Source organism: Balaenoptera musculus, chromosome 7, assembly GCF_009873245.2.
Source record: "Balaenoptera musculus isolate JJ_BM4_2016_0621 chromosome 7, mBalMus1.pri.v3, whole genome shotgun sequence".
Lineage (NCBI taxonomy): Eukaryota > Metazoa > Chordata > Mammalia > Artiodactyla > Balaenopteridae > Balaenoptera > Balaenoptera musculus.
Window position 1 is genome coordinate 78,732,480 of NC_045791.1, and position 24,175 is coordinate 78,756,654.

At 35.3% G+C, this 24,175-nt stretch overlaps 1 protein-coding gene across 7 annotated transcripts in view; it reads right to left on the bottom strand.

The window, feature by feature from the left end:
- The window catches only part of FAM126B (family with sequence similarity 126 member B), a 77,542-nt gene that overhangs the window by 38,282 nt on the left and 15,085 nt on the right, over nt 1-24,175 (bottom strand). For 5 of the 7 annotated variants that reach the window (XM_036857843.1, XM_036857847.1, XM_036857845.1 and 2 more), the window contains 3 exons: nt 8,885-8,965; nt 7,505-7,606; nt 1,513-1,692 (listed from right to left, as the gene is read on the bottom strand). In XM_036857843.1, the coding sequence (XP_036713738.1) occupies nt 1,513-1,692; nt 7,505-7,606; nt 8,885-8,935 (333 nt within the window). In that variant the 5' untranslated portion in view covers nt 8,936-8,965. Of the gene's footprint in view, nt 1-1,512; nt 1,693-6,715; nt 6,772-7,504; nt 7,607-8,884; nt 8,966-24,175 lie in introns of those variants that run through there. The other 2 variants (XM_036857849.1, XM_036857848.1) reach the window with 2 other exon arrangements.

Below are 24,175 nucleotides of genomic sequence, written 5' to 3' on the forward strand. Positions count from 1 at the left end.
TTATATCTGTGTATATATCTGTGGAGAAGAATGTTATGAAATTTTTTTAAGTTGAGGGCAATATAAAACTCTCTCTTGGGCTACTGAAGCAAGGGAGAAGTGTTGGAGTGAGAAAAGAAGAAAAAAGAGAAATGAATATATAAAAGAAATCCAGTGTGGTAAGAAAAATCGAGAACCACAGAGAAGAGAGAACACAGGTATCAAGGGAATTAAAAGAAGACAGAAACCTGACGTTACATTTCTGATATATAATTGAGCATTTTTAAAACAGTACACTATTTTTGAGACACCGAAAGATAATTAAACCATAGCACCAACAAGTACTGTCAAGAACTTGTCAGGCATCCCACTATACAAAATTTTTTGCTTCATTTGTCCCACTACTGAATTTTATTACACTAAACAAGACAAATGATAGCTTAATGTCAAACATAATCTAAAACACTAAACTCAATTATTAAATCAACATTTACTAAGTGCCTTGCTAAGCACTAGAAACACAGTGATATGTGAAACAAATTTCCTACTTTAAAATAAAAAATCAGGCAAGGTAGCAAAATAAAGAATTTTATACCTACACCAGCTTTTCATTAAAAAAACTCATCTTTAATTGTGATACAACTATTACTACTACTATTTATAATAATAGTGGTAAACATTCGATAAACACCTCAGGAAACATGTTGGGTTCTTCTAATCGCTTTTAATCCTACTAACAATGTTTTATTTCTGTTTTACAGGATGAGGCAACTGAAGTCAAGATATTAAGTAACTTGCTTAAATTTAAAACAGCCAGTAAGTGACAGGACCTGATTTTGAACAAAATACAAGTGATTCCACAGGCCAGGCTCCGTCCTTCAGATTCTAGTGATGGAAATGTTTTTTAATGATTTTTTAAGGGATAATACTTAAGAGGAATGAGCACTGGTGCAGAAGAATATTTATTTTTTGTGAGAGTCAATGTTTTGTGAGGTACTTTGGTTGAGGTACCTCTCAACTACAAACTTAACTTTAATATGTGGAGTGTCTGTTTAGAGTGAATACACAGAATATAAGAATTCAAAGGGCAGGAATTTCAATACCAATGTTCTAAACTGGGCACCATGAGGAAAAAAAAAAAAACAGAATAATAATGTTTAAGGTACTTAAGAATTCCTTAGAAGAAAAAAGTTTCATAAATAATGTAGTATCAAATACATAATGTTTTATCAAATGATTAAAAATAAATTAAAAAAATTAAATGCAAGGCATTTATAAATATTAGTCAAACAAAATAATTAGAAAAATAAGCCATAAAATATTAATAATGCTATCAATTATAATAGTTTCACCTACTTTATAAAATGCATTACCAGCAATTACTTATTAAACACCTCTGTACTCAATTTAATTAACTCAAATAAGTTATTCAAGAGACATTTAAATTTATTTTCCTCTAAATATTCTTCAAGTATTATTTCAGAGGACTTTAAAAAATACTTTAAGTTTCCCAAACTACCATTTTCCACTTACCAAATTGTAAATTCCTAAAAGAAGTGCTTCAATGCAACCATTACTCTGTCTGTCTCGGCTAACTGTAAGCCGTAAATAAACCCACATCAATTCTGGCAAGAACTGCAGTGTGAACCTCTTAAGTCGAACTTCAGAGCTGCGGTAGAGCTCAAACAGCTGGTGGCAGACAGGCTCCAGGAGCTAAGAAGAAAATAAAGTGCATCAGCTATTTCCATTCCTTTGGCTGTAACTGTAATTTTTTTTTTTTTTAGGCACATATACTTGTATAATATTTTAAAAATAAATTCTCAACATTAATTTTTGCTTATTCTGAACCAATGCAACCAAAACCTCAATCTCTATTTATACTCAGAGACTACACATTAAACTGACCAATCCAGTAACTGCAAGAAGTACTTTGTGCCCAGATAATATCAACATATCTTTCAATACACTGTACTATTAAACTTATTAGATAATTAGTTCTTTAACCAATGTACTACTTTATATTTAGTGAGTTTCCTTTACTGTTATTACCAACCCTTACTATCCTCCATTTTTAAAAGTTTCTATTGGAAGAAAATAATTTCAAATAATCTTGTTGGAAATAAACTTTAAATCTCAACTTAAGACTATGATTTAAACAAATTATTTGGCAATACATAATATTTGGACATCCAAAATGCTAGTTAATATTTTAAATACATACAAGTAAAACAGATTACTTCTATGTTTTAAGACTGACAAATTCTACTAATTATATTTACTGGAAAGATTTTGAAAAGGAGGAAGTATAAGTATACAGAAATAGCTTTTCCAATGTTTAACTGGATAATTTTTCATATGATATCACACAATATGACTTATAAGGAACTTCATAATCTTAAAAACTGAAGAAAATGAGCAGTTTAGACAAACCTCCCCTTTTCCCCTAAACTTGTACTGCTAATTTAGACTGGTTTTGTTAGAATAACTGCAGACTACACAAAACTGGCTATGATTTTAAAATGCAGATAAAACACTGAGAGGAAACGATAAAAAAATTTAACACTAGCTATTTTTGTTTTGTTTTAAAAAAATTTTTATTGGAGTACAGTTGATTTACAATGTTGTGTTAGTTTCAGGTGTACAACACAGTGAATCAGTTATACATATATATATATATATATATATATATATATATATATATATATATATATATAGCCACTCTTTTCAGATTCTTTTCCATATAGGTCCTCACAGAGTATTGAGTAGAGTTCCCTGTGCTATTCAGTAGGTCTTTATTAGTTATCTACTTTATATATAATAGTGTAACACTAGCTTTTAAAAAAAAGGAACGATTCAGTAATTTATATGCTTACTTCTATTCTGAATGATTATAAAAATACATATATACACTTGTATATCTGTTTGAATGTAGTTATATATGTCTGTAATAATCTAACACTCCAGAATAAAGTCATTACTTTCAAAATTGTAAATTAAAAGTCAACAAATCCTATGTTGATTGTACAGTTAATATACTTAGATGACTTAAGCTTAGCTCTTAACAACTCTAAAGCTAAAAAAATTTACACACCTAGTCTAGTAACTACTAAGCTCTTTATATGAAATCACTCTCATAGGATTTAAAATATTAAAAAACGTTCCAACTCTCCCTTATACTGAAGTCTAGACCAGTCAGACAATTTGCCCAAGGTTACAGAAATTAGTAGCGGAGAAAGACACCAGAATTCAGATCTTCTGACACCAAGTTGATGTTCTCACTATACCGCATTTCTTATACCAGGATGGAAGTGGAGGAGGAGGTGAGCGTTGTTTAATTACAAATAGTGTAGTCCATGTAGTGACAATAATGAAGTAATAAACTTTTGAAAATGGTCAACTGCTGGCAACTTTTTAAAGTACTGACAACAATATTCAGCTCCTTAGGACAATTAAACATTGTTGCTCTCATAAATTTATGTATTAAAAATATATGTCCATGTTTCAAATCTACTTTCCTCTTTAGTAAAAGACTCTAAAACTGCCTTCTCTAAATTTCATTGGCCATGGTACAATTACAATTTGTCTATGTTTTAAAGACCTTATTTTCCTTCCTCAGCAGCAAGTATATTGGCATGTAGAGACTATATTTTAATAAGCACTGCAAAGAAATACAGTTACCAAAATTATTACTCTGCTTTTTTTTAAAAGGATGGAGGAGGAGTGGCTGGCAATCCAGTAAATTTTCATCAGCTCCACTGCAAAATAAGACTGTTAAAAACTTGCCAATGTGCTCTGTTAAAATCTTTAATTCTAAGCATATGTTATCATGCCATCATGTTCTCAATTTCTCAGTATCAGAAATGACCTCCCCTAAATGGCGCTATCACCCACAGCAAAAGGTGTTAAAAATCATTATCTCCTTAAAAAAAAGCTTAAGAATAATTTACACCTTCCCCAAACTTAGCAAATAGTTTTGACATGATAATTACTAAGAGGCATGCCATATGATGAATGCATTGAGAGCAGTTTGGGTGGAATAATGGAAACTGAACCCAAATATGAGTAGGTTAAAGAAAAAATATGAGGTGAGGAAACGGGCACAAGTAGACAGAGACTATGAATAAGCAATACTTTATAAAGTTCATTGGGAAGAAGGACAGAAAAATGGGGTAGATAATAAAATAGGAGGCAAATCAAAGGTTTTTAAAAAAATGGAATATTGTTGTTTATCATATTCCTTTCATCAGAAAGGGAAAAAAAAAATCAGTGAAAGGGACTTCCCTGGTGGCACAGTGGTTAAGAATCTGCCTGCCAATGCAGGGCACATGGGTTTGAGCCCTGGTCCGAGAAGATCCCACGTGCCACAGAGCAGCTAAGCCTGTGCGCCACAACTACTGAGCCTGCACTCTAGAGCCTGCGAGCCACAACTACTGAGCCTGCGTGCCACAACTACTGAAGTCCGCACGCCTAGAGCCCGTGCTCCGCAACAAGAGAAGCCACCGCAATGAAAAGCCTGTGCACCACAATGAAGAGTAGCCCCTGCTCGCCACAACTAGAGAAAGCCCTCACACAGCAATGAAGACCCAACGTAGCCAAAAATAAATAAATAAAATAAATTAATTAAAAAAAAAACACTGCTGTTTTAAGAAAAAAAAAATCAGTGACAGAGGAAAGGGAGGGGATAACTGCAGTAGCAATCTTTGACGTAGTTAGAGAAGATGGGATCCAGGCCTAAGTGGAAGAAATGGCCTTTGATACAACCTGAGACACTTCATCCACCGAACAGCAGAAACGGCAGGAGAGTGTGGGTAGAGATGCTGGTAGAGTGGTAGATTTGAATGGGAAAATAGAGTTTCCAACTATGTTCTTCTTCTATAATGACACAGAAGGCAAACTGAAAATGAGGAGGAAGGGCAGTAAGTGTGAGGAAAGAGAAGGTATAAAATGAACACTGGGACAGTGTACCAATGAAATATTATGTGCTCATTTATGATTTTTAGTCCTGCATTTAAATGGAAAAAGTCAACAAAATTGTGTTTTTTCCAGGTACGTTCAACCACTCAGGTACAGGCATGAAGTGGATGGCTGGGTTTTATCCAGTGTTGAGATTTTGCCCAAAGAATATGAACTAAGGGAATGAAAGGCAAAGGAGCTCAGAATGTTTGCAAGGGAATGACTGTAATGATGGATCAAGAAAATTTAGCTAAGAAAAGAGGCAAGTGAGACATTTGAAGGAAGTGAGACATTTGAAGGGAGGCAGAAGGACAATCAAATCATAAAAAAGCAATAGGGTTAATGGTCTCCTTGAAGTGGAAGAACTGCTAGAGTGACTAAGGGATCTGGAAGGAGGGAAAGGAGAAAAATAAAGCAACATGTTGGTCTAGAGATTAAAACTTGAGCTGTAGTACAGGTTGGCCATGATATGTAATATTAAACTTCTTTGGGAATTCCCTGGTGGTCCAGTGGTTAGGACTCAGCGCTTTCACTGCCGTGGCCCGGGTTCGATCCCGGGTTGGGGAACTAAGATCTCCCAAGCCGTGCAATGTGGCATGGCCAAAAAACAAAACAAAACACAAAAAAAGAACTTCTAGGAAATATACTTTCTTAAGAACTTTTATGGCATTTAAGGCAAAATTGTTTCTTATTAAGTAAATAATACATTTATGTTTCAGAATATAACAAAATCAGGACTAAAAGGGTTCTCCTTCTAGAACTGAAGTCCAGAATTGCTTTGAGATTCTACGGAACTTAACACTCTGTTTTTCTGAAGTATGAACGCATGGTTAGAATCTTATGACCTGACAGGAGAAAGGATGGAAAGACAGACCTGCTCTAGTAACTGGCTGATTATAATGACTGCTGGGTCTTGAGCTTGAGTCTCCCAAGTTGTAATTTTTCTATTTCTAGCCTTGACAAAGTCTCACACATTAGTATTATGAAGTATGACAATATAAAGTGAGTTAATTCTTGTAATATCACAGCTTCCAAAGCATAAAAGAAAAAAAGGAAGCCAATACATTTTACATACTTGTGAGTCCTAATGAAAATGATAGCATTTTAGAATCTCATTTTGTATTTTACTATTCTTTTTTCTTCCCCCGGTGATTTTTTTTTTTTTTTTTTTTTTTTTGCCCGCGTGGCTTGCGGGATCTCACTTCCCCAACCAGAGACTGAACCCGTGCCCTTGGCAGTGAAATCGTGGAGTCTCAACCACTGGACCGCCAGAGAATTCCATGTATTTCACTATTCTTCTAATTAATATTTATTAAGTGTTCATTACGCACATGATGAAATACTGGATTCTAGGGAATTAACAGATATATATGCTAACAGATATAGAATATATGACCACTGCCCATGAAGAGCTTACAATTTAAAGAGAAAGCATAAAACAAATGCATTTTAATAAGCAAAGCTTAATGTTAAGACAGTGCAAAACAAGGGATACATACATTCAATATTCACACAGAATTTTGAAAACTCCTGACCAAGAAGGATATGCATATATGTCCATTACCATACCTAAAGTTATAAAACATTCAAAAATACATAGCAAGAGAAAAAGAAGCAAATGAATCCTGCGGTTGCTGCTACAAATAGCAACAGATGCAAGCCCAACTGAGAGCCAATCCAAGTTTAGAAGATAGGAAAGAAAGAGGTCAATAAGCAAGCTTTTAGTGATAGTACAAAAATGAAGATGCACTTTAAGTTAAGCTGCTGGTTAGGAGATGATTACCTGAACTTCTTCAAACTCACTCCAGTACACAGCAGAGGCACTCTTGGAGGCTGTATCTGGGAAGATAAGAAGCTACTTTCCTGTGTGTTCCTTTCATTTCATTTTAAAGCATACATGACTCCAGTGGTGATAAAACTGTATGTCATACTGTTGTGTTAATGGAAAGATAATGTGTGTATTTTGCGTAAGTTAACACATAGAGCCAATAGCTGCACTTTTTTTCCCTTCTAGTACAGGCTAAATAATAGGAAACTGTTATTTTAAGTTTACTGATCCTGACTATTTAGGCTTTCTCTGATCATTTTCAAGCTAAACTTACAGCAGCATCATTTCATGTTACCAGTTTGACTGAATTCACTGATTAGAGTGATTACACATAGTTCTTTACTGTCAATAAAAGGACTGCAAACAATATTTAAAATTAATAAATCTCAATCAGTATATGGTTAAAATTTGGACTCCAGGAAAGGAAACATTCCAGAACAGGAAACAGAGAAAAGTTTCAAATTAAATAAATCTACTGAGATGGTGGTCACTCAAATCAAGAATCAAAACATACTGTCCTCAACAGGAACAAATTTAATCAAAACATTTAAAAATATGGAGAGGGAGGTCATGGGGAAAGCCAAAGCAACTATCAGAATGAAAAATAGCAGAAAGAAAGTTTTCCAGCCCACTGGAAGGATTTAAAAAAAAGAAGGAAAACTGCAAAACTTACATGTATGTGTTTTAATGCACATATTTCATTATGTACTACATTAAAATTACTTTTCTTATAAACCTTCCTACCTCATTATTCGAATCTTGAATAACTTTATACAGGGCTGGTACCAGTGTTTTTTTCCGGTGTAAAGTTGCTGCATAATTGGTGATCTGAGTGTCAGGTAATGCCTAAAAGAAAACATCAAAGGAAACCAAAAGTGAACTTAATATTTGAGAAGTTAGAAACTTTATTTTCTATGAGTTTCTCTTGAAAAGATTTATAATTGAATCAACTAAGAAAAGTAAAAATAATTAATTTAAGAAATAACCACGAGAGCTAATAAAACAAATTAGTTAGGATATTATACAATTCTTCTAACTACTCAACAATGAGAAATGATTAGAAATCACACATTACACCAAGATTTGCTGAAATGAGTCACCTTATAATCTGGTCTAAAAAATTAGTGTGCAATATATTCTTTTGTTTTTAATGAGGTGTGCATTTTTTTTAAGTCTTTTTATTGAATTTGGTACAATATTGCTTCAGTTTTGCATTTTGGTTTTTTGGCCGCAAGGCATGTGGGATCTTAGCTCCCCGACCACGGATCGAACCCACACCCCCTGCATTGGAAGGCGAAGCCTTAACCACTGGACCGCCAGGGATGTCCCTGAGTGTGGGATATATTTTAATTCTTGTATTTTTTTTTTAAATAAATTTATTTATTTATTATTTATTTATTATTTTTAGCTGTGTTGGGTCTTCGTTTCTGTGCGAGGGCTTCCTCTAGTTGCAGCGAGCGGGGGCCACTCTTCATCGCGGTGCGCGGGTCTCTCACTGTCGCGGCCTCTCTCATTGCAGAGCACAAGCTCCAGACGCGCAGGCACAGTAGTTGTGGCTCACGGGCCTAGTTGCTCCGCGGCATGTGGGATCTTCCCAGACCAGGGCTCGAACCCGCGTCCCCTGCACTGGCAGGCAGACTCCCAACCACTGCGCCACCAGGGAAGCCCTAATTCTTGTATTTTATGTTCACAAAACACTTATTTCCATAGTGTTTATAAATTATATAGTTTTCAATCAAATTAATGAGTGATTTTTTAATCGCAGGAAATAAAAATATAAGGCACAAATCTCATTTCTGTGCCTTATTAAAGCTTGGAGGCTTCCCCTCTTTTATTGAATATATCCTAAAATGTATATATCACCTTATCAATCCATTGATATCAATCCATATCAATTATACTCCAAAGTAGCAAAAACAAGTTTACTAGCTTCATTTTCACGTTACCTTCTAGCCATTATTCACATTAGTGCCTTTTTAAAGAGGTGCAGCTATAGAAACATGTTATTTCATATTTTGCCATTCCTACTTCATAACTTTTGTTTCAGTTTTTCCATGAACATGTATAACTGAATTACTGATATATAGAATCATATGACACATTCTTATCCTCAATCCAGTTTACCTTGAATTCTGATAACCATTCTTCCACAACGCCACGTTCAGATCCCAGCATCTTCTTCTATCTTCTATTCCTCTTTTCTCTCTGAAAGAAAAAGGCACTGAACTTGAGGACAGTGTTACTTACAGAAACTATCAAAGGTAAATGATGTGTGCCTTTCACTAAAGGAGAAACTCATCTAGTGTATATTTTAGATAAGGAGGTTTACTTTTAGACTAGTGTTCAATTAAAACAAAACTGTTTATAAGAAATAAGTTCTATTTTTAATGATACGTTTGAAATCTATTTTCCAATTATATTCCAAAGTAGCAAAAACAAGTTTACTAAGTAAAATCAAACTGCACATTACCCAAGACAAATGCACAGTCTATGCCTAGAGCTTTTACCAAATATACAACTGGCACATACAATTGGAAAAAGTTATACATAATAGAACACTGTGACAGATCTTTACAAAGGTAAAAAAGTTAGAAATCAAGGGTCATATGTACAGCAAACGGGTTTTAAACATATATATATATATATATATATAATATGAAATAAGGCCTTTGAAGGAGGTAGATTTATGTTTTCTAAAATGGAAAAATGGCCAGATAGAAAAAGCAAGTTGTACAACAGTATATAACCTATAATAATTCCACTAAAAATCATATAAATGTGAAAAAGCTAGGAGGAAAAATATATATACTAAACTATTAAGTGTTGGCCTCTTAGGGAAGGATTACTGAGGATATTCTAATTATGTAACTTTGAAATATAAAAAAAAAAATTGGTATGTATTATTTAAGTGAGACAAACAACAGAAGGTTTTTGGTTTTAAATTTAAGGTTCAAAAGGTAACCAAAAGAAAGAAGGAATTTCTTGGGCAGGGAGGGAAATGTCTCCAAAGCAACTGAAATGAAAGTTCCTTTATTAAAAAGACAATATTTATCAAAAAGACAATATGTGTCATATTCCATAATAAATTTCTATCTAAAAAAAAGAAATCAGATTTTCTAACCCCCCTCATTCCCTAAATATCCATATATAATGCACTATACCAAGGATTATGTAAGCGAGGAGTACAAAAAGGAGTAAGAAATGCCCCTTATTCTCAAGTAGCAAATGCTCTTAAGATGGACTGGTGGATTTATTCAAATAAATCGCAAGAGGAAAAAAGAGACAGCAGATTAAAAGATATGTTAAAAAAAATCAAGAACCGAAGTATGAATCTTATTTGGACTCCGATTCAAACAATAAAAAAGAGCATAACACAATTGGAAAAGGTTAAACATGACTTATTACTTAATACTGGATGATACTAAATCAAGGAATTATGATAGGTTACTTTTATATTTGATAATGGTATTATAGTTAGGCTTTTTACTTATTTATTTTTTAAATACAATTTATTTATTATTTTGGCCACACCGTGTGGCACGTGGGATCTTAGTGCCCCAACCAGGGATCGAACTCGTCCCCCACGCCCCCCCACCCCACCCCGCCCCGGCAGTGGAAGCGTAGAATCTTAGCAACTGGACAGCCAGAGAAGTCCCTATAGTTAGGTTTTTTAAAATACTGTTTATCTCTTACAAGATTCACACTGAAATATTTACTGGTGAAATGATATCTGGGATTTGCTCTTTTTTTTTTTAATATATATATTTTAAAATTTATTTATTTTTGGCTGCATTGGGTCTTCGTTGCTGTACGCGGGCTTTCTCTAGTTGCGGAGAGCGTGGGCTACTCTTTGTTGTGGTGCTCGGGTTTCTCATTGCGGTGCTTTCTTTTGTTGCGAAGCACGGGCTCTAGAGCGCAGGCTCAGTAGTTGTGGCGCACGGGCTTAGTTGCTCCGCAGCATGTGGGATCTTCCCGGACGAGGGCTCGAACCCGTGTCCCCTGCATTGGCAGGTGGATTCCTAACCACTGCACCACCAGGGAAGCCCTGGGACTTGCTTCAAAATAATCGGGATGAGGGTAGCCAAAGGAGGAGAGTGCATTGGGTATAGATAAAATATGACTGGTCGTAAGTTGATAACCACTGAAGCTAACTGGTATACAAGTTTCATTACACTATTCACTCTACTTTGTTATAGGTTTGAAGTGTTCCATAATGAACTTCAAGGGGGAAAAAAAAAGGATCGATGAACTAACTCTACATACAAATTATAATATACATGATATAAAACAACGTTCTTAACCTTTTTGCGGGGGGGCAAAAGCACAAAGTCACAGACCCCCTTTGATAGCTGAGCAAAACTATGTACTGATCCCTACTTCAGAAAAAGATAAATATGATGCCTGCATGTACATGATTTTACAAATAATTTCAGGAAGTTCACTGATTCACTAAAGCCCATTAATAGATATGGACTCCCAAGTTATAAACTCGTGAAGAAATGAGACTCTTAAAAATAACTTTATGAAATAGAGCACAACCACACTTCCTAATGATAACGTCCTTCAAAGAAGTCATTTTGTAAGGTTCCTATATTTACTACAATGATTGTTCAAATCACTGTCAGAATTTTCTTTTTTTCTTTCAAGTACCAATTAGTTAAGTGGTACTAAATACTCTGTATAACCTAGTACTTCACCTAAAAACGGACTCCATGACATAATTATGATTACTGTGTATCTTACTCTATGCAAATTACACCTCTTTAAAAAAAATTTAACTATAAAAAATAAAATAACAAGCCTAGATCCATCGTACATTATAACTTTCAGTTATAAATAATGGGCTAAATATCCTAAGGCAGTTGCCCCTGGAAGCTTCTCAGAAAGAACCCAAGGAGGCAACTGACCAAAAAGCAAAGGAAAGATTCAGTCAGAAATTCATCAATCCATTCCATAAATATTTCTTTCTTTCTTTCTTTCTCTCTTTCATTTATTATTATTTTTGGCTGTGTCGGATCTTAGTTGTGGCACGCGGGCTCTCTAGTTGTCCCGCAGCATGTGGGATCTTAGTTCCCTGACCAAGGATCGAACCCACATCCCCTGCATTGGAAGGCAGATTCTTAACCACTGGACCACCAGGGAAGTCCCCCATAAGTATTTCTTAAGCGAAAACTATATACCTGCCATTATGCTAGGAGCTGGATATACAACGGTAAACAGAATCACATGTAGACTCACTCTAATGGGGCACTTATCTAGTAGAGGAGGCTAAACACATTTTTGCAAAGAGATAAGGAATAAGAAGGAAAGGTACATGAAAGCGTAAAACAAAGGAACCTAGTGCTGATGAAGGTTTCTCTGAGGTAGCACTTAAACTGAGATATCAAAGATCAGTAGGAGTCAAGGGGAGTAGTGAAGGAACATTCTTTTTTTCTAAAATTAATTTATTATTTATTTATTATTTTATTTTTGGCTGTGTTGGGTCTTTGTTTCTGTGCAAGGGCTTTCTCTAGTTGCGGCAAGCGGGGGCCACTCTTCATCGCGATGTGCGGGCCTCTCTTGCTGCAGAGCACAGGCTCCAGACACGCAGGCTCAGTAGTTGTGGCTCATGGGCCTAGTTGCTCCACGGCATGTGGGATCTTCCCAGACCAGGGCTCGAACCCGTGTCCCCTGCATTGGCAGGCAGATTCTCAACCACTGTGCCACCGGGAAGCCCAAGGAACATTCTTGAAAGAGGGAACAGCATATAAAAAGGTTCTGTGGCAAGAAAATAACATAGGAAGATGTAGAATCTGAAAGAATATCCAAGTGGTTAGGAGCACAGACAGCAAGGGGCGAAGTTGAGGGCAGAGAGAGAGAGGCATGGGCTGATGTTATAATAAACAAGACCTTCTAGTCTACATTAAGTATGGAAAGTGACTGAAGATAAGATTAAAGGTTTGAAAGGCTTACCTGGCTATGATGTAGAGAACACTCTTTCAAAGCTAGCTACAAAATTCCCATTAGCAAGAAGACTAGGGGCTTCCCTGGTGGTGCAGTGGTTGGGAGTCTGCCTGCCAATGCAGGGGACACGCGTTCGCGCCCTGGTCCGGGAGGATCCCACATGCCGCGGAGCAGCTAAGCCTGTACACCACAACTACTGAGCCTGTGCTCTAGAGCCCGCGAGCCACAACTACTGAGCCCACGTACCACAACTACTGAAGCCCATACACCTACCGCCCATGCTCCACAACGAGAAGCCACCGCAAGGAGAAGTCCACGCACCGCAACCAAGAGTAGCCCCCGCTTGCCACAACTAGAGAAAGCCCGCACACAGCAACAAAGACCCAACGCAACCAAAAATAAATTAAAAAGAAAAAAGAATTAGGTGAAGAATACAAACAGGAAATTCAAAAAAGAAAAAGAAAAAAAGAAGACTAAAAATATTCCAGGCTTGCTATATAGCACTTGCTCTGAGAGTTCCTACTAAGTCAAGTCAAGTCTCTGGAAGTCAAAAAAAAAAAGAAACCTAAATAGCTACTGATAATAAAAATGGTTTTTATTTACAAAGTACCTGAAAAATAAAGTAGGTTCCATTTTTATTAAGCTTCAAATAAAGTATAAAAAGTTAAAGCAATGCCCACGTTATTTTCTCCGGAAATAATTTTTTTAGGGATAAATTTTAACATTTGAATCTCCCTTTAATAGTTCCCTTTTATCCCAAGTCTCTTATGAAAGTATAAACAAAAGGGGCTGTTTTGTTGATATTACTTACAACATCTCCTTCTACCACCTCATTATCGCTAATGAGTTCAGCAGGCCACAAGATTGAGGAAAAATAGACTGAATTTTACGTCCTCTTTGAGAAGTACTCCAGAAAAGGAGGTAAATACTTTCAATAAATATACTACCATGTAAAGAAGAAAACCACAATTTCATTCTAGTGGTGACAGAAAGGACTTATCTTCCAAAATAAACAAAATAGGAACTTAAAAAAAACCCACAAAACTCCTTTATTTCCACTGCTGAATTTTAATAATGATTGATTTTTGGTTTTTATTTACTGGAAACTTAAAAAGCTATTCTTCCTCTGTACCCCAACTATTACCTCTAATTTTACAAATATCCTTAGCTATAAATATGAATAGTTGATATTCAATTATTAAATAATTTTAAAAGTTATTATAAATAGTATATATCTACTAAAAAAAGGAACTTAACCTAACTACCTCCCCCACCCACAAAGATAAACAGAGTTAACCATTTGGTATGTATTTTTCTTCACATATATGTTTACGTATATGCATGTATGTGTATGTGTGTGTATACAGTTTAAATATAGTTGTGTTCATTGTACATAGTATTCTATAATTGCTTTTTCAATTGTCAAAAATATATGAAAGACCTATAGTTCAAGCTCATTCTTTTTTTTTTTTTTAAATATCTTTATTGGAGTATAATTGCTTTACAATGGTGTGTTACTTTCTGCTCTATAACAAAGTGAATCAGTCATACATATACATATATTCCCGCATCTCCTCCCTCCTGCATCTCCCTCCCTCCCACCCTCCCCAGCCCACCCCCCCAGGCAGTCACAAAGCACAGAGCTGATCTCCCTGCGCTATGCGGTTGCTCCCCACTAGCTATCTATTTTACGTTTGGTAGTGTATATATGTCCATGCCACTCTCTCACTTTGTCACATCTTACCCTTCCCCCTCCTCATATCCTCAAGTCCATTCTATAGTAGGTCTGTGTCTTTATTCCCATCCTGCCACTAGGTTCTTCATGACCCTTTTTTTTTTTTTTTTAATCCCTTAGATTCCATATGTATGTGTTAGCATACTGTATTTGTTTTTCTCTTTCTGACTTACTTCACTCTGTATGACAGACTCTAACTCCATCCACCTCACTACAAATACCTCCATTTCATTTCTTTTTATGGCTGAGTAATATTCCATTGTATATATGTGTCACATCTTCTTTATCCATTCATCCGATGATGGACACTTAGGTTGCTTCCATGTCCTGGCTACTGTAAATAGAGCTGCAATGAACATTTTGGTACATGACTCTTTTTGAGTTATGGTTTTCTCAGGGTATATGCCCAGTAGTGAGATTGCTGGGTCATATGGTAGTTCTATTTTTAGTTTTTTAAGGAACCTCCATACTGTTCTCCATAGTGGCTGTATCAATTTACATTCCCACCAATAGTGCAAGAGTGTTCCCTTTTCTCCACACCCTCTCCAGCATTTCTTGTTTCTAGATTTTTTGATGATGGCCATTCTGACCGGTGTGAGATGATATCTCATTGTAGTTTTGATTTGCATTTCTCTAATGATTAATGATGTTGAGCATTCTTTCATGTATTTGTTGGCAATCTGTATATCTTCTTTGGAGAAATGTCTATTTAGGTCTTCTCCCCATTTTTGGATTGGGTTGTTTATTTTTTTGTTATTGAGCTGCATGCAAGCTCATTCTTTTTAACAGGTGTAATTAATTATAAGTATAATCCCATGACTTATTTAATTATTTACTAATAAACAAATCTGTTTTCAACTTCTTTATATTACAAAAACATGCTGCAATACACATCCTTGTACATACTTATGTATTTGTATTGTTATCTTCTGTAGTATAAATTCTAAAACTTGAATTTGAATTTTTAAGGTCACAGGATATAAATATTATTAATAGCATATCCAAATACAAATAAATTCTCAAAACCATAATCCATGATATAATTTTAAAGAGCATATGATTGTTACATATACAAAATAATTTATTCCTGCTCTATTTATAAAGTTAATACCTTAGCACTGAAATCTAAAAAATTCTAAATATAAATACCTCAATTTTTCTACATTTGTTAATATCATGTATATGACTTTTAAAACTAGGACAACAAAAATCGGTATCAGAACATTTGAGTGAGTACTAGTTACCGAAACATTAAAAATTTAATACACAGAATGCTGTAATGTATTTGAAAGAGACATGGCAAAAAAGATACCACAATATATTTTACTGTATTTTAAAAATCACTCTGCTTGTTTAGTAAAGGCTTGAATCTTCTAAAGTTAAAAACCACATTTATAGTTTACTCTTTAAACAACCTGAAAGTTATTTTAGAATGCAATATGAGATCAAGATCTAACACTGTTTTCTCCCAATAAAAACTGTTTTCTCAGTTGTTCTAATACCTTGTTTGCATGTCCATTTTTTTCTGACTTGAAACGCTATTTTTATCATATACTAAAAGTCCCACGTATATTTGGAACTATTTCTGAGCTACTTTACCCATTAATTTTGTACCGGGGCTATAATATTTTAATTACTGTGGCTTTATAATGCACTTTATAATGGTACAAGTCCCATACTAATTATTTTTCCTAAAAATGTATTTTATTATTATTGCCTGCTTATTCTTCCAGGTGAATATTAGACTTCTAATGATAAGTTTCTTTCCCATACTCCATCCTTATTGGAATTAAATTTACAAATTAATTTCAAGTGACATCTTCACATAATTGAGTTATCCAATACAGAAGCATGGCACTGCTCTTTATTAAAAATCTTCTTTTAGGAACTCCCTGGTGATCCAGTGGTTAAGACTCCACGCTCCCAATGCAGGGGGCCCGGGTTTGATTCCTGGTCAGGGAACTAGATCCCACGTGCCGCAACTAAAAGATCCTGCGTGTCGCAATGAAGACCTGGCGCAGCCAAATAAATAAATTTTTTTTAATAAAAATCTTTTATATGTCTGTATAAATTTTGTGTTTTCTTCATATAGATCAACACATTCAAATTAAGCTGATTCCTAAGTATAATCTTCTGTGGACAACTGTTTCCAGACCCATTGCAGATACCAAAATCCAACAATACTTAAGTCCCAGAGCTGGCCCTCCCTATCAGCAGATTCAACCAACCACGCATTGTGTAGCACTGCATGTATTGATATTTATTGAAAAGAAATCTGAGTATAAATGGATCTGCACAGTTCAAACCAGTGTTGTTCAAGGGTTAAAAGTTTATATTTTCCTGCTGCGACTGTGATTCTTTTTCATTATTTCAAACTAGCTGTTGTTACACACATAAAAATAAACACTTTTAAAAAAAATCAAAACAAACAAGTTTTTAGATAAATATTTAAAATACTGAAAATGGTTTAAATTAAGATTTCTATGTTTTAGGAAAAATTTATAAACTAATAAGTTATCTTTTTACTAACTACAATGGATTAGAAGATGTTTTAAATGTTGACTACATTATAGAAAGGGATAAGAAAAAGCAAGTACAATTAATCAAAAAAGTTTTTCAAATTCTTTACAAAAAACATCAGCACAGCTCTTAAAATAAAAAAGAAAACCAAACATAATTTTTTGAAAGAAACACAAAATTTGTAAATGTGATATATACTGCATCAGAATCCCTATCTGATATAGGGCCCGGAATATATATTTTGAAAAAGTTTCCCAAGTAATCCTGATGACCACCTTTCAGTTGAAAAAAAAAAAAGTATCACATCCAGGTTATATTTCTTATTTTAAATTCCTGTATGATCTCTCCTATAACCACAAATTTGGCACATCAAATCACTTTAGTTTCTACCAATACCATTTTTTAAATGACTGCAAGTTAATTAACTTTAGATAGAAGAACATAGTGGTGTTAATAATAATTATAACCAAAACACTAACATATTTCCCCAATTTTATGATACTAATTTTTTTTTTAACTTTTTTTTTTCATGTAATGTCTGAAACATTTATATTAACATATTTCCATACATATTTCCATACAAATACAAATATAAGATTTTTAGAAATTTCATGTAATGTCTGAAACATTTATATTAACATATTTCCATACATATTTCCATACAAATACAAATATAGGATTTTTAGAAATTTCATGTAATGTCTGAAACATTTATATTAACATATTTCCATACAAATAACCCAATGAAAGTTTAGTATTAGTTGTTTTGTTTGTTTTTTTATACTGCAGGTTCTTATTAGGCATCAATTTTATACACATCAGTGTATACATGTCTCAACTTCTGCCCTGCAAACTGGCTCATCTGTACCATTTTTCTAGGTTCCACACACATGCATTAATATACGATATTTGTTTTTCTCTTTCTGACTTACTTCACTCTGTATGACAGTCTCTAGATCCATCCACGTCTCAACAAATGACTCAATTTCGTTCCTTTTTATGGCTGAGTAATATTCCATTGTATATATGTACCACAACTTCTTTATCCATTCGTCTGTTGATGGGCATTTAGGTTGCTTCCATGACCTGGCTATTGTAAATAGTGCTGCAATGAACATTCGGGTGCATGTGTCTTTTTGAATTACAGTTTTCTCTGGGTATATGCCCAGTAGTGGGATTGCTGGGTCATATGGTAATTCTATTTTTAGTTTTTTAAGGAACCTCCATATTGTTCTCCATAGTGGCTGTATCAATTTACATTCCCACCAACAGTGCAAGAGGGTTCCCTTTTCTCCACACCCTCTCCAGCATTTGTTGTGTGTAGATTTTCTGATGATGCCCATTCTAACTGGTGTGAGGTGATACCTCATTGTAGTTTTGATTTGCATTTCTCTAATAATTAGTGATGTTGAGCATCTTTTCATGTGCTTCGTGGCCGTCTGTATGTCTTCTTTGGAGAAATGTCTATTTAGGTCTTCTGCCCATTTTTGGATTGGGGTGTTTGTTTCTTTGATATTGAGCTGAATGAGCTGTTTATATATTTTGGAGATTAATCCTTTGTCCGTTGATTCACTTGCAAATATTTTCTCCCATTCTGAGGGTTGTCTTTTCGTCTTGTTTATGGTTTCCTTTGCTGTGCAAAAGCTTTGAAGTTTCATTAGGTCCCATTTGTTTATTTTTGTTTTTATTTCCATTACTCTAGGAGGTGGATCAAAAAAGATCTTGCTGTGATTTACGTCAAAGAGTGTTCTTCCTATGTTTTCCTCTAAGAGTTTTATAGTGTCCAGTCTTATATTTAGGTCTCTAATCCATTTTGAGTTTATTTTTGTGTATGGTGTTAGGGAGTATTCTAATTTCATTCTTTTACATGTAGCTGTCCAGTTTTCCCAGCACCACTTACTGAAGAGACTGTCTTTTCTCCATTGTATATCTTTGCCTCCTTTGTCAAAGATTAGTTGACCATAGGTGCGTCGGCTTATCTCTGGGCTTTCTATCTTGTTCCATTGATCTATGTTGCTGTTTTTGTGCCAATACCATATTGTAATACTAATTTTAAGACAGTAATTTATTAACAAATTTAAGTAGGAAGTAAGACACAATCCTTTATTAAAATGAAACAAAATGTTTAAAGGATAAGAGCATAAGCATATCCATATAATCACATATGACTTAAAAATTATCCTTGGGCTTCCCTGGTGGCACAGTGGTTAAGAATCCGCCTGCCAATGCAGGGGACAAGGGTTCGAGCCCTGGTCCGGGAAGATCCCACATGCTGCGGAGCAACTAAGCCCGTGCACCACAACTACTGAGCCTGCATGCCACAACTACTGAGCCCATGTGCCACAACTACTGTAGACTGCGCGCCTAGAGCCCGTGCTCCGCGACAAGAGAAGCCACCGCAATGAGAAGTCCGAGCATGGCAACAGACAGTAGCCCCAGCTCCCCGTAACTAGAGAAAGCCCGTGCGCAGCAACGAAGACCCAAGGCAGCCAAAAATAAATAAATAAATAAATAAAATAAATTTTTTAAAAACCCCTTGCTTAAAAAAATAAAATAAAATAAAATCTATGGTTGAAAAATGTAACGTGGTCCCTTTCTTATAGCTCATACTTCTCCCCCACCACAGCTTCCTATGTTCTGGCCATATTCTCATTTCAGTTTCTCTAGAGCTTCATGCACACCTTCACCCCAGGGATTCTGTGTGGACTGTTCCAGCCTAGAATGCTGTCCTACAATCGCTATTTAAATAACTGGCTCCTTCCAATCCTGTTAATCTCAGCAGGCCTTTCTTGACCACTTTATCTAAAAAGGAGCCCTATCTCCCTTCTCCAGTATTTTCCATTCCAACAAATATGGTTCATTTCCTTCCCAGGGTTTTGGATTTTATACCTTATATATTAAACCTTATTACTTATTGTCTATCTTTCCCATCAGGTCACAAATTCCATGAGAACAGGGTCCTTTTCTGTTCTGCTAGCATTTGAGGGCTCACTATGGACTCAATGCTAACAAGTATATTATGGTATCTAGACATATGACAGGTACTTAATGTATATTCATTGAATCAATGAACCACATAGCTTGTATGACCTTGGACAAATCGCTTAAACCCTTTGGGCTTAAGCGGTCACTACAGGTCACTACAATGATAAATTACTTTCTAAATCTAAAATCCTATAAATATATTTTAGTACCTTCATTTGGAAAACAGAACAGTACTAGTTACAGAGAAATTTTTTAAATATATGTTTTTTAACTAGAATCAGCATCTTTTAGTATTTAGAGGTAGCTATGAACACAGTTATAAACATACAGCAAGCCCTCTTTTTATTTAAACAGACAATATGGAATTCTGAAAATCATTTCTTCTATTGTTACACCCATCCCATCATCTGATGTATAAAAGCTGTATTTATTTATTTTATTTGTTTATTTATTTTAACATCTTTATTGGAGTATAATTGTTTTACAATGGTGTGTTAGTTTCTGCTTTATAACAAAGTGAATCAGCTATACATATACATATATCCCCATATCTCCTCCCTCTTGCGTCTCCCTCCCACCCTCCCTATCCCACCCCTCTAGGGGGTCATAAAGCACGGAGCTGATCTCGCTGATCTCCCTGTGCTATGCGGCTGCTTCCCACTAGCTATCTATTTTACATTTGGTAGTATATGTAAGTCCATGCCACTCTCTCACTTCGTCCCAGCTTACCCTTCCCCCTCCCTATGTCCTCAAGTCCATTCTCTACATCTGCGTCTTTATTCCTGTCCTGCCCCTAGGTTCTTCAGAACCTTTTTTTTTTTTTTACATTCCATATATATGTGTTAGTATACAGTATTTGTTTTTCTTTCTGACTTACTTCACTCTGTATGACAGACTCTAACTCCATCCACCTCACTACAAATAACTCCATTTCGTTTCTTTTTATGGCTGAGTAATAGTCCATTGTATATATGTGCCACATCTTTATCCATTCATCTGTTGATGGACACTTAGGTTGCTTCCATGTCCTGGCTATTGTAAACAGAGCTGCAATGAACATTGTGGTACATGACTCTTTTTGAATTACTGTTTTCTCAGGGTATATGCCCAGCAGTGGGATTGCTAGGTCGTATGGTAGCTCTATTTTTAGTTTAAAAGCTATATTTAAAGGCAAAAGTCAAGCTGATATTCTAGCATGCAGATCAATTCAGGCCCATATTGCCTCACTTCCAGAGTATGAAACAAAATAAAGAGGATATCACAGAAAATGATTATCTTTTGGGTGACCATGGTAATGGCAACCTTTATTAGCAAGCCCTGAATAAAACATAATGAAAAAAATAATAAAGTGCTGGAACATGATCTGAAAGAGGTCAATAACTACTTGCCAGGAAGCAAACTCACAGTACTTGCACAAGTACAGTAGGTTCTCCATTAACAACACTGGTAGAAATTGTGTCTTAGCTGATAGTCAGCATATATATTCTTTTTTAGGAATTGTCAATTTAGAGAGAAACAGTATATAACAGGCAGTATGGCCTAATGGTTAATGAAACTTAAAAGCTTTTGCACAGTAAAGGAAACCATAAACAAGACCAAAAGACAACCCTCAGAATGGGAGAAAATATTTGCAAATGAAGCAACTGACAAAGGATTAATCTCCAAGATTTCCAAGCAGCTCATGCAGCTCAATAACAAAAAAACAAACAACCCAATCCAAAAATGGGCAGAAGACCTAAATAGACATTTCTCCAAAGAAGATATACAGATTGCCAACAGATACATGAAAGAATGCTCAACATCATTAATCATTAGAGAAATGCAAATCAAAACTACAATGAGATATCATCTCACACCGGTCAGAATGGCCATCATCAAAAAATCTAGAAACAAGAAATGCTGGGGAGGGTGTGGAGAAAAGGGAACACTCTTGCACTGTTTGTGGGAATGTAAATTGATACAGCCACTATGGAGAACAATATGGAGGTTCCTTAAAAAACTAAAAATAGAATTACCATATGACCCAGCAATCCCACTACTGGGCATATACCCAGAGAAAACCGTAATTCAAAAAGACACATGCACCCGAATGTTCATTGCAGCACTATTTACAATAGCCAGGTCATGGAAGCAACCTAAATGCCCATCAACAGACGAATGGATAAAGAAGTTGTGGTACATATATACAATGGAATATTACTCAGCCATAAAAAGGAACGAAATTGAGTCATTTGTTGAGACGTGGATGGATCTAGAGACTGTCATACAGAGTGAAGTAAGTCAGAAAGAGAAAAACAAATATCGTATATTAACGCATGTATGTGGAACCTAGAAAAATGGTACAGATGAGCCAGTTTGCAGGGCAGAGGTTGAGACACAGATGTAGAGAACGGACATATGGACACCAAGGGGGGAAAACTGCGGTGGGGTGGGGATGGTGTTGTGCTGAATTGGGCGATTGGGATTGACATGTATACACTGATGTGTATAAAATTGATGCCTAATAAGAACCTGCAGTATAAAAAAACAAACAAACAGAACAACTAATACTAAACTTTCATTGGGTTATTTGTATGGAAATATGTTAATATAAATGTTTCAGACATTACATGAAATTTCTAAAAATCTTATATGTTCTGGTATAATGTTATAAGTCATACTCCTAGTTATTACCTTAAAATGTATATCTCAGAAATAACTAATTTTCTTGTCAACTGCATTGTTATGAACTTTCATCAAATTTTTAACTGTGGTCATTTTTAAGTCTTTTGTCATTTACAGACAGTTCTGTGTGTACTCTGATGCTTTTGCAAATATGTTCCTATAAAAGGGTTTCATCTTTAAGAAATTCATGGAAAAGACTCTGACAAGTACAGGTTTCTGGTAACTGACTGTACTGCTGAACTGAATGAATAAGCATTTTCAGAACTCTAATGAAAAACTGATGAACTCATAAAAGTGCTAACAAAAGATCAAGATGAAAAAAAAAATTTAATTACATGGGACTGAGTGAACTGATGAGGATGAGTATAATTTTTGTGACTTTCTGTCTGAATTAAAAAAAAAAAAAATCCAAAAAACAAAACAAGCAGTAGTGCCCTCTGGATGAAGAGAACTGCCATACAACCTTAGATCACTGATCTGATTTTCTAGGCTACATATGCATTTTGGAGTATACAAATGATTTTTAAAAATAAGAGTATACAGATATCTATGATTTTTAAAAATAAGAGTATACATATATCTGTAGAGTATATATACATACTGTGTGTGTAATGAGTATATGTATATCCATTCTTATTACACAATTTGATTTTTGGAAAAAAAAAAAGTCATTCTCCTTCCTTAGTCATAATAATAAAAGTTAAAGATATAATAGCTTCAGTTACATTATCTCATTTACCAGCCACACCCATCAGATAGACTGCTAGCCCCCCCCTTATTTTTTATTGAAGTATAGTTGATTTACAACGTTATAGTAGTTTCAGGTGTACACCATGGTGATTCAATATTTTTATAGATTATACTCCATTTAGAGTTATTACAAAATAATGGCTATATATCCCTGTGCTATGGAGTATATCCTTGTTGCTTGTTAGTCCCTTCTGATGCATAAAGAAATTGAGGCTTGGGCTTCCCTGGTGGCGCAGCGGTTGAGAGTCTGCCTGCCAATGCAGGGGACACGGGTTCGAGCCCTGGTCCGGGAGGATCCCACATGCCGCGGAGCAACTGGGCCCGTGAGCCACAATTACTGAGCCTGCGTGTCTGGAGCCTGTGCTCCGCAGCAGGAGAGGCCGCGATAGTGAGAGGCCCGCGCACCGCGATGAAGAGTGGCCCCCGCTTGCCGCGACTGGAGAAAGCCCTCGCACAGAAACGAAGACCCAACACAGCCATAAGTAAATAAATAAATAAATAAATAAATAAAAAAAGAAATTGAGGCTCAAGTAGACTGTTTTGTATTCAAGATCACACATCAGCAAGTGTCAGGATCCAGATTTCTCTAAAAGTCAGTACTCTTAACTGCTATGTTGCATTGTCTCTTTTTTAAAAAAGGAAATAAATTTATAGAAATTTACTCAACAGCTTTGACTCCAAGTGAGTTCTGACTGTTTTGAAAAATCAAACCCAGTTGACCTCGAGGAATAAAGATTTGCCACCACTTGGGTCATGCTGAAGACAGCACTGCAGGTTCTGAAAACACTACCCAAAGCTGTAATCTGGAACGCCTAATG